General features: G+C 32.6%; 1 protein-coding gene across 1 annotated transcript in view; it reads left to right on the plus strand.

Moving 5' to 3' along the window:
* LOC145690612 (uncharacterized) overlaps positions 1-9,562 on the plus strand; it is a 54,214-nt gene extending 44,652 nt beyond the window's left edge. The window contains exon 3 of the mRNA XM_081765673.1: positions 1,986-9,562. Within this exon, the coding sequence (XP_081621799.1) occupies positions 1,986-4,017 (2,032 nt within the window). The 3' untranslated portion in view covers positions 4,018-9,562. The remainder of the gene's footprint in view (positions 1-1,985) is intronic.
* Positions 9,563-12,905: the final 3,343 nt, after the last annotated feature.

The raw sequence follows: 12,905 nt of genomic DNA on the forward strand, positions 1-12,905 counted from the left end.
AAGACTAGTTAGCTTTCTAAATAACTTCCTGCTCAAAATGGCTTTAGATCAAATAAATCTACTAAAACTGCTCTTTACTCCTTTCTCTATTCCGTTTTAAATTCATTAAACGCTAAGAAGTATACAACCGGCATATTCCTTGATCTTAGCAAAGCTTTTGATACAATTGATCATCAAATTTTACTTGAAAAATTACAAGATTATGGTATTAGGGGAAATGCTTATGAGTGGTTTAAATCGTATATATCCAACAGAAGGCAAACTGTTGAAATTAACCGTCAAACTCGAGACACAGGGAGTAAGCAAATGTTATTCAGAAACCAAAGAGTTAAAATTTGGAGTTCCGCAGGTCTCCAGCTTAGGCCCTCTTTTATTTTAATGTATATAAATGACTTGCCACAATGTTTAGACTCTGCTAAAATTGTTCTGTGTGCTGACAATACAAATATATTAGTAACCGGAGACTTACGTTGAGTTATGTAATGCAGTAGATTCCATCATGGCTGCCGTCAGTGACTGGATGGATAAAAATAAACTAATACTAAATACAACAAAGTCTTCGTGCATGTGCTTTCACGTAGTAAAAAACGAGATAAGAGAACGCCCTTGTGTAACAATTAACGGCAAAACGTTGAATTACGTTTCGGATATCAAATTTTTTGGTCTTTGGGTGTCAGATACATTAGATTGGAAAATTCACATTCAAAAATTATCTAGTAAATTGGCTCAAACCTGTTATATGTTGAAGCTTTTACGAAATAGTGTCAGTCAGCATGTTCTGCTTACAACTTATTTTGGACTTTTTCATTCTAAATTGAAATATGGTATTATATTCTGGGGATCTACTGCACTGCTAAATTCCATATTCGTTTTACAAAAGAGAGCTTTAAGGTTTATGACCGGAAGTAAACCTCGAACTTCTTGTAAACCTCTATTTAAATTTCTTGAAATCTTACCTCTTCCATGTTTATATATATAGGAACTTCTAAAATTTGTAAGAAAAGATATACAGCTAGGTACAAGCAGCCTCCAGTTGAACTCAGATATTCATATGCATAATACAAAACAAGCGTCGGATCTTCATGTAGAGTCCTCACGTTTAAAAGTGCATAAGAATAGTACATTTCCTATGGCAGTGAATATTTATAACAAACTTCCTTCGCTTTAAAAAACAAAACACCCGGTTTCAAGTACTACCTACTCGAGCACTGCTTCTATTCTGTAGAAGAATATCTCGCCTGTAGTAAATAAGGTTTAAAGTATATATATTTTGTATATCTATAATGTAAGGTTTTATTAACTGTTATGTTGTTTTGTATCGTTGTCTGTAAATTAGAATAATGAAAAATTGTACCTTTTTTTTTTTTTTTTTTTTACTTAAATTGACACTATTTTAATATTACATGTAGATTTAAATGTATACATACATATGTACACATTCAGTGTTCTTGTGACATGTCCAACTCATACGTTCACGTTGTTAACAATTTGTGTGAAAAAAGGATGAAAATAAATACAATACAATACAATACACGCCTTCACCCTCGTGACTCCGGAGTATTTCCGAAAAACACCTGCGAGAATTCGGCGCAGAATTCAGCTGTGTTACGACATGGATGGTGATCATACCGATGTTTATTACTCGTAAGACTCTTTAAGACTTCAAGGTAACTGTGTACAGACATTCTACCATCACTAACACTATACTGTTGAAACTAAATGAGGTGTACGCCCACTTCCGGATCACTCTGTACATACTTTTCATATGTTAATAGTTCTAGTATATCATTCAAATCTAAGTGAACGTGATTAATAGCCTGTATATAATGAAAGGTTAACATCAAATATCTGAGCTACGAAGGGTAACTTGCAATATTATCGGGTTGGCCGATATATTATTATTTCATTTTTCTATTCCTAATGTATTTGAAAGAAATTTTCTGTGTATTTTCGTGAATTCTAACTTTTTCTCGCTATATTTGCAGATCATCTGATGAAGACACTCAGCTGGTGATTAATGAAGATCCTGCAGAAATAAAGAGCAATCACGTGTTAGTTGAAAATTCTTCTACAGCTTCACCTCACGAAAGCGTAAGTGAAGTGAAGTTTAGAGATGACGAAAGACCTCCTTCAAAGGGTACTTTTGAATGTGCAATCTGTAAAAAAATGTTCGTAAGAAAAAGTTCTTTCTTTGTCCATACCAATTTTGATTGCTTAAATATTATAGATAGTAATGATCATTTCGATGATAATCCAAAGAAATATAAGTCTACTGACGGTTCTAGTCAGCGTTACTTTTCCCAGTGTGCATTCTGTGATAAAATGGTCTACAATCACAAAAATCGACATGCAAAAACTCATGGTTTGTATGGGCCATATAGGTGTTCTTACTGTTCAGAGATGTTTGATAAATTTGGTGAACTAGAGAAACATATAGTGAAACATTCGTCTGATTATTTAGTTAAATGTCGAGTATGTAAGAAGATACTTACATCAAAGTTGCTGTATCGGAAATCTAAAATGGACAAGAGAGACTTGTATATCTGCATGAGGTGCCAAACAAAAGATTCAAATAGCAAATTGTCGAATTCACAGGAAATTTTGAGACGTACATTTACGAACAAGTACTGTTGTAATTTCTGCAGCAGAGAGTGTCATTCTAAGACGTCTTTAGAATCTCACATGCTAAAAAGACACAACATAAATTCTAGAAAGGATAAAACTACAGTTGTAGGCGATAAACGTCATAGGAATGCTGAGAGTGCAATTTCTTATTCCAACACTAACGAGATATATGAAGGTAGTATGGATAACACTCTTTATGAAGAAAACAGAAGATCTGAAACACAAAATGATCATTATAAACAATATTTTCGTGAACATAGCCAATCTAAGCAGTCACAGATGTTACACAATTTTCAAGGACATGAACCACTAAACCATGCACAAGATGGAAGTTGTAATGCTAATGAAATAAACAAATACCAAGTAAACACAGAGGTGCAATATGAAACTGTAAAATTATTTAAATGCACTTTCTGTTATGCTTGTTACTACTCGCAATGTGAAGCATATTTACATGCCGTAAGACATTTGAGGAAGATAATGTACCAGTGCTTATTGTGCCTTAAGCAGTATTATTTTGAGTTAGAAATTAACGAACACATAAAACAAGCTCATAAGACGGAGACGTACGTAGATGATGGTAACAAAAACTATGTGGGAAGCGAGGTAATGCGATGTGCTTTATGCAATTTAGATTTAAGTAGTGAAAAGGAGGAATATGCTCATACCGCACTGCATGTTGAAGAATTGTATATATTTAGATGCTCACTATGCAAGGCGATTTTCTTCGGATATGACGATTACTTAGAACATAAAGGGAGAGTTCATGCGAACAATCATGTATTGAAAGAAAACAACCAACAGGACGAGAACATTTATCAAAAGTATTTTCTTCTTGATAGTAACAAAGGAGAAGATACAAGCTTAACAATGTATAGAGAAAACTATTCTGAAATAAGTAGAATAGAAGACAATTCCAGCATTGAATGTAACAGGATATCTAGTTCCACGTGTGGTAAACGATACAATTATCCTACACAATGTTGTTCCGTAAGCGATACGAACAGAGTACAGGTTAGTTCTGATGCTAAACAAAGAATCTTACCATCGTCTCGCTCATTTTCTATTTCGCCTGATAATGATGCACCCATAAGATACGAGGTACGGTATCTGAACACTGATTCTACAATGAATGATCCTATAGATGGCGTTGAAGTAATAGCACACTATAAAGGCAATGAGAAAAGACCGCCATTATCGACGCCTGCATCTCTGAATGAAGATAAGATCTCGGAAACCGACAATGAACCGGCAGTAAAACGTAGGTACTTCAAATGTACAGTTTGTTGTCAAAAGGTTCAGGATATAGCAACTTTGCAAAGTCATTTGCAGTACCACAAACGAACAGAATTTAAGAAAGTGGTGTTGCAATTCAAACGTTGTGCATCGTAAGTATAATTACATTAAGATAATATGTTATTTTTTACAAGCGGAAATGAAATGAGGGTATTGAAGTACATATTTAATATTTGAAGTGGACATCAAGTTTGCTATTAAAAACCGCTCATTCAGTTATTATTTGTTCTGTTTTGCAAATATTACAATAAAAGATTCATTATATTCAACTTGTCACCTAGTCACCTCAGCCCAAGATAGTAACCTCATATCACAATACTGTAATAGCAATATGACAAAAATATTGATTAATGATGGGTCTGTAAAGAAATATTTATCATAGTTAATGAACCGTATCTCACTTTAACACGCCTAGGACCTGAATTAAAAACAATATTCTAAACAATACTAGTAGACTTTTCCAGAAAATAGAAAGTATGATTAAAAGGTTGATCTCTTTCGAAAAGTGTGAAGTAAGATATCAGCTGAAATTTTCACTTGTTTGAAGTTTTCACTTGTTTGACAAGCACAAACAAGTGATTGAAATTAAATACCAACCTTGATTTTGATATTTAAATTATTCCAATTCTCTCTGAAGTTTTCTTCAGTGAGTTTTCTTGAACTGCTGTCTTTATTGTTGAATGTTGATGCAAAGTAAGGATATATTTGAACCACCAAAATTATAAACATGAATTAAAACTCTTAAAAACTCTTAAACATGAATAAAAACTCTCTTTTTGTATAGTCTGAAACTTCGAGCATCTTTACTTTATGGCTTCTATTCTTGAAAATAGAATTATTTATAAGCGATTAAATTGTAGAACTTGGATCAACATTCAACAATAAGCATAGCAGTATGAGGGAAGTTACTGAAGAAAACTCCAAAGAGGTTGAAATAATTTAAATATAGAACTTTATTTGAGGTACAGCGGGGGACACTTCTAAATGGTACAGCCATATGGAGATTTACGGCTAAGGTGTACCATTTAGAAGTGTCCCCTGCTGTACAAAGTTGGTACTTAATTTCAATTTAAATTATTATACCTTTCAATAGCAAGTACAAGCGAGTCATGTGTAAAAAATAATTTTGTTCTAACAAGCTGGTAGAGAACTGTATTTATAGATTTAAGATAAAGATGTCTTTATTAACTTATTTTGATTTCTTCAATCTTTCGTACGTTATTTATTAAACTATTTTCTCATTTGTAATGCTGTGTTCAATAAGAATAACTTGCCACTGTGTTTGCCAGTGTACCTTAATCTGTATTGTTAACACAACTCATTCAGTTTAATTATATTAGTAACTAAAACATGTAAGAGTTTTTTTTCTTTTGCGTGATACGAGACCAGACACATTTTAAGATCATTTTTCAGGTGGTATACTTACTTACAAAAGTGCAGTATTTAAAAGAATCTATATAATTTATATTCATGTTACGTCTTAAGGAAGTATAAAATTTGCCAGTAATTCAATCCTGGGACTACTCATTATGATAAAGGAAACCTAGCAGTTCATTCGGAAACTTCGTTGTACGTTTAATTCAACGTACGTTTAATTTAACCTAAAGAAGATAACTATTTTAAAATTGCTTCTCTTTTTGAGGTGTCCAAGAGCATATGACTAGTGAGGCATTATGCGATTTTAAAGTGAGATGTGGATCATCTAAATGCAATGAAAATATGATCAACATCATTTTCTAAGTCATGACGGTACACATGTCAGAAAATTACATCAATATTCATACATTGAAAAAATAGGAAACATAATTCTTATCTTCAAAGTTAAGTTTAATCTCATAATTGTTGGAAACAACTTTAATAAGAATTTCGGTATTATACGTAAATACTTTAAGATAACTTTAGAAATGTACGTGTGTAAATATTGTGTTATATATATATGTGTGTACTGTTGACATAGGATAAGACAAACATCAATTTACAAAATCTAGAAGGATATTTAAACGATATATTAAATATAGCCACCGCCTACCTCAATACATGCCTTTATTTCATGGTTCTAGTTATACAAAACATTCTAACATGATAACAACATTCTGAGCTAAGTCTCTGTGGTCCACGATTTTTTTTTTTTTTTTTTTTTTTTTTTTAACACGATGGGCTTTTCAAATTCCCGAAATATAAAGATTCATGAGAAAATCCGTCATTCAAATCATTCCCTCTCTCTGTATCTACATATGTCTTCACAATTGGGAGTATTCAATGGAAGCATATTCAGGCAGCCAGCCTCTGTATGAATACCATTAGTCGGGTATGTAATGTTGCTATTATCTTACCCTATATGGTGTTGACAACTGTTCGTTTCTCCTCTCACAGTTAAGTGGACTATTAAGCCGTATTAATATTTGTGTGATGACTTGTGGAGAAAAAATACTTCTTTGTCTTAATTGTATTTGAAGCTATAACAGATTTTTGAAATGTACTTATGTTCGTACTTTAACAGGTTTAATCTCAATACAAAAATGACTTAAAAACTGTTTTCGTTTCAATTTTTGAGTAACGAATACAAATAATAGAAATACTTAGAAACAGTGCAAAGAAGTGAGATTGTTTCTATATTCTGAGAATCCTGTACTTTTGTTAATAGATAGAATGAATCGCAGCCAAGCTTTAGTATACTTGAAAATGTAGCTATATATGTTCTCAGAACTGGTTTGTATCAATATATTCAGCTGAAAAGCATGCCCTTCAAAATATGGTCAGATTTTCGTAAGAGAAGACCAGAAATTAAGTTAGAATTTGTATAACTTTCGACAAGAAATAACTTTCAAATTACAAAGATGAGAAGTAAAACATGTCATGTCCTACATTGGTTAATTCTGTACACAATATATCATTAACAAGATGCTATTTAAAGTAAACTTACTAAGAAGCCTAAGAAGATCTAGATTTGTTATGCCTATTGGAATTTGAAAAGAGAAAGCAAAATCAATAACTATTTCATAATAAATAATCTTTTAATGGATTACAACTGAAGTAGGAAGGCAATAGAGTGGTAGATAGTGTTCATATTAAAAATTAATGTCAGAGGAATGGAAATATTTAACTAATGGAATGTTCCCACTAGTTTGGCTTTAATTGTAACTAGCTTTTTCTTTAAAAAAAAAAAAATCGCAATATATTTTGTAATGAAGATTCAATTTTCAAATCCTAAATTTCAAAATTACATTTATTTTGAAATTTGTATTTTATAAGTGTGCTGTGATTTTGATATAAAATATATGAACTATGATTTACGACTGTAATATTCTGACAGAAACATCATTAACAAACAACTAGTACCAAACTAATAATAATACAAGTGTTGTTTGTCCACAGAACTTCCAAATTTCGACACATATAGTTGTTAAATACACCCTCTAACATTTTCAGGGTGTATATTTGATTGTTTGTAGACAAGAATTTATCGACGTTACCACCTTAGTATCTACATGGTCATATTTACAAAATATCTTGTATTACAAGATGCTTGCAATGATATTAGAAAAAAAAACTATTGAGATAAATTGAATGCATCAATTTTTGTTTCTATTTTTACTGAAAATGTAACGAAATAATAAGTTCGAAAGCAATATAACGGATAAGGGCAACTTTTCATGATAAAATTGAGCTTATTTAATGTTAATATGGCATTGTGTAAAGATTTCAGAGGAAGCATGGAACACTTTTCAAATGTTTATGGCATTATTTAAATTTACTTGGAATCTCACAATTACGCGTATATTGTAATTAAAATTTATGAAATTTAGCTCCAAAATGAGTGCAAAATGACTGCATTAAGAAATTAACAACATATCCTTGCAACCATGTATGCAAGTTACCTGTGTACTTCATTAAGTCTTAATTATTTAAATTTAAAGATTATATCATTCTCGTTATCGTTTCTTCCAATTATAAATTGTTAACGTATTCTTATTTGATAAATAATCGAGTGACAAAAATAAGAAACAGCTTGGAAGAGAATGTAGAACTTTTAAAACAAAATGGGTGATACGTGCTTTGAAATAAGAACGTTGTTGTCGGCCACAATAATATCCATAAAATAATCAAGTCACTTGCGAGACAGTAAAATAAAACATCAAATGACTTGCAATGTTAATTATATTACAGCAACATACATATGATAATCCTATTTCTGCTTAATCACTTAATCAATACAACACCGTTGGTAAGGTAAAATCATTTTTAAAGGTTGACGTTTTTTTTATGATACTTTCTCTTAAATACTCAGAAATTTGGCAGGAAGATTTTTTTTTATATAGAATATCCTAAAACAAATATTTTCTATTGTACAATCGCGATCAAAATAATTCGTCTATAGATAGGATCAACAAATTTTTAATCACGATTGTATTGTATATTCACTGATTTCACAAGATATCGAAAACTGTGAAATCTATCGATAAGAGTCTTGTCAATAACATACTTTTAACTCTTCCTGTATGTTACTCATAGTACCTGTGTCTGTATTATGATAGACACCACCTAAGAGTTTAAAAAATCACATTTGTAGTTGATAATTTCGAGGAAGCATTGAAGATCATTCAGCATGTCCCTAAATATATTTCTTCTTTCATGAATGCGTTGTTCCTAAAGTTCTGAGAAATATTAAAATTTGTAAATCTTAAAACCTTGAAACCAATTTTTGCTTTAAATGGTATTTGGACATTGATATGGAATCCTATTCAGAAGAAGTAATAGATTCATTTCTTGTATAAAAGTTAATTTAATTTGTTAACACTCATATAAGGTATGCATAAATAAATATCAGAACTTAAAAATTTTTGTTATTAGTATGTGTAACTAAAATTAACGGTAAATTATATAGTATATACAAACTACAGATAGAGTTATACAGTATCTAATTGAATCTGTTTCATAGACTATGAACGCAGAAGTGCATATTTAAAGATTGCAAAGTAGAAAACATTAAGTACCAAAATTATTGAACTATGGATATCAACTGACCTTACAGAATACCACTTGATAGTTTATGATTTGTTAAAACAAATTAGTTATGGAGTGAACTCCAAATACATGTTCCTATTTCATTCTGCACGAATATATTGTAATTTTACTATTGCTCAAATCTTACTCTGAGTGATTGGGAAGGTTCTTTTATAATTTTCTTCTCTTGCTTTTGAACACATGTCCATTTACAAAAACTAATTTCCCGTAATGAATCACTATATTGGTAACATGGTTAATAACATAGATTCGTGTTTTAGTGTAATTATAATTTTCTACTTTGAAACCCAATTAATTCAAAGTGTATCTTACATACTTGTTTGCATGTAAGATACACTTTAAAACAAATGTAATCAAAATATTGTTAAGATATTTCAAATGTATTTAGTACAGTTTTGTTCGTCTTTTTTGTTTACCTTTGTTATAAAATATTGGTTCTTCCTCGTTTCCTATCCCTATCAAACATTATTTTCCATTGAAACTTTGTTACATTGCATTTTGCTAAAACAGGAACTTGATTGTCATAGTTTCAGAAATGTACGTTTAATTTAATAAATTTGTTCAATTGTTTTTTTCTCTTTTTATGTGTACTTCGATTGAAATACAAAATAAAATCCTGAGGGTCAACATTTACTTAAGTAATTTGAGCAAAACCATACTTAATTCTTCAGTTATCTACCTAGGTATACTCTGTAAGCATAAAGCACCAATAATACTGAAAAGTCTATCACTACTCATAGCTTCGTGACTTATGACGACCTACTCTTAATTCTCCTGAAGTGAATCCTGAAAAACAGTTCTCACCTTTAAAATGTATTCAATACATTTTCTTTATCATTGTAAGAACATACATAGCAATGACTATAAATATAGCCATTTCCAAACTATTGTGATAATCACTTCATTTTGAGAAATCAGTGTACATACTTTCTCTAGAATCATAGAAATATAAAGGTCTTATTTCGTATTGTTTCTGACCTGTGTATTAAACTTTTTAATCACATCCTTATGATTTCCATATTTAAAGCAAGTGTGTAATGCTGGAACCACTGCTTTCAGAAACTTAAGGAACAATCCCAATCGTTTGTGCAGGATTGAGCAGCAAACAATTTTGTGTTTGAAATTATCGTTATTTAAAATACGTATTTTAAAATGGCAATTCCAGCGTGACATACAGAAAATCAATCAACAGTCTTAATCTAAGATCTTTGTTCCTACTGAATTGAAAAGCAAATATTTTCGTTTTTGCGAAGAAAAAAAAAAAAAAACGGGCTGGTGCGATTAAAATGTCTCGGCTTTTTTGATAAACCACTATCCATAACGCATCAATTTGATGGATGAAGATCAAGCGGGCATCACAAACACCATAAATATTTTTTTAAAAAGTCAGTAAAGAGGCAGTGTCTTTGAACACGGTCATGTGAAAGTGCACCATGAAGAACATACAATTGCGAGTGATTTTCCTTTGCAAGTTCAAGTTTGGACACTTGAAAATGTAATATAAAGAAATATGAATATATTTCGGTAACAGCTTTAACTAAACGCACCATACGCTGTTGGCTAGTAAAATTTCGTGTAGTGACATTAATAAGGAGCTTCGGAGTCACTGTACAAACGCATGTTCTGATAAACTCCTCAAAAATACTGTGGGAGCAGCCCCTCGCGAAAGTGTTCGTACAATCACAGACGACTTAGGTATACACCGTAAAACTGTCCCTCGGCGGGTCCATACAATCGGTAATGTGAAAAAGCTGCACAAAAGGATGTCACGAGTTGACTGGCCAACAATGATCCCGTCTGGAGGTGTGGAATTCTCTTGTAATCTGGAGGTGTTTGGAATAACCAAGAAGGTTTCCCGCATCATCGGATTATCACTTTTCATTAAAAATAGATGTGTTGCAAAAATCGTAAATGATCAGGACAGTCAGTGGTTGGATTCTGATCAACTTCCAGGATAAATTTCCAAACCCCTACTTTTACCCACAGGAGGTTTTGCTATGATGATTTATCCTTTAACTATCGAGGCGAAACCATCCCTACGGATAGTTATAGTTAGTTACAGTGATGAACTCCATGAAATGCACTGCAAACTTAATCACGCAAGCATTTAGCAATGGTCAACAGACATGATGTCTTCATGTTGTGCGACAATGCACATCCACATGTTCCTCGAAGTAAGAAAACCTTCCTCACCCACCATGTTCTCCTGATGTCCTCCCACTGACAACCACCTCTTCTAGGATCTCGATTACATCTTGGGAGGGTAGAATTTTCTTGATAACCGAGAAGTGCAACATATGGTTGAGGATTTATTCGCATCACAAGCTCCAGGCTTCTTCCTGTTTAGAATTCAGTAATTGGCTAAGCGATGGCAAAAGGGCAAAGGTGTGCAGCTGGAGACTACATTGACTAACCAAGTATTGTAGTTTCTTCTTCCTCCCTCCCCCCCCCCCCCCCCCGCCACAACCTGTTTGAAAATGACAAACATCAGTCGGATGTTTCAATGGCACAAACCCAATACAAAAGTATAACACTGAATTATCAAGGAAATACCATCAGTACTTGAAAACAAAAATAACGTTTGCATAAATTAATGGTCTTAACCTATAGGTCATAGTTTGCTGGACTACAATTACAAAATTGTTACAATCCCAACTTGGTAGTTCCAGCTTGATGTCAAGATGAAATCATTATTCGAAAAATCAATTTAAGCTAATGGTGTTAATATACAGATCTTTGTATTGAATTGCGCATGATAGTCAATCATATATTGTCTCTATGTCCTAAGAGTGATGTTATTGTTCTAAATAATGCACATGTCCAACAGAAAATAAGGATGGTGATATAAAGGAAGTTTTTACGAAGAATCACAACGTGTATTTGACCAATTCCCGCAATACCATATGAAAAATCTGTTAGAGGATTTCAATGTAAAGATAGGACTAGAGGATATTTGCAGTCCGATTATAGGGGACGAAAGTCTCCATAAGAGAAGTAATAACGGCATTAGGCTCGTGAACTCTAGAACATCCAAAACCTTATCCTGAAAAGTACAAAATTCCCATATCGCGACGTTCATAAATATACTTGACCTCACCAGATGAAAAACCACATGATCAAATTGATCACGTTTCAATAGATAGAAGAAGAAAATCTAACCTAATTGATATTCGGTCGTTTAGAGGGGCTGATTGTGACACTGACCCATGCCTGGTAGCAGCGATTAATTATAAGAGAGAGAAATTATTGTTGAAAAAAGGAAATATTCAGTATCTGAAACTAAAGAGGTTTAATTTTAAAAAAATATAGAAGGGTCAGACGAGAGGGAATACCAGATTTAAGTGTGGAATAGATTCTCGGTTTTAGAAGGTTCGGAATACACTAATGTTGAGGATACTTAGGTTAAAATTGGGAATAGAATTGAAATTTCAGCAAAAAGAAAAAAGAAAAAATCACACGGAAATAGGTAGAACAAACCATGATTCGACCAGGAATGCGACCAGTGGAGAAGAGAAAACAAGCAAAACTGCGTTGGCTACAAAATCGCAAACCATATACGAGAAGGTGCTGATAAGTTCTCAGCTTGACTTACTTCCGCACATGTCATCCTGAAATCATTCATTGCACCTGAAATATGGATCTCTTGTAAGTGCCAACTGGGATGATCATAGCACTAACGGTATTTTCTTTACAGGCTATTGATTGAACCATGGCGGAGTCAAATGTGGAATTCACCAAGGAGGAGTTGCGAGGTATCATGAATTTCTTCCTGCAACAGAAATTGCTGAAAGAAATCCAAGGTTGCATGCTAGACACACGCTCAAACTTTAAGCGTGGTGATTTTTCAACAAAAGACGGTAAAATATGGGAAGGTCAGTGTCAGTGTCAACTCAAATGGATTAGGTTCATAACCTGACTTTGAGGAACAGACGAATTTCACTTCAAGCGACAGCTGAGAC

Source organism: Thermobia domestica, chromosome 7, assembly GCF_964235325.1.
Source record: "Thermobia domestica chromosome 7, izTheDome1.hap1.1, whole genome shotgun sequence".
NCBI classification, from domain to species: Eukaryota; Metazoa; Arthropoda; class Insecta; order Zygentoma; family Lepismatidae; genus Thermobia; species Thermobia domestica.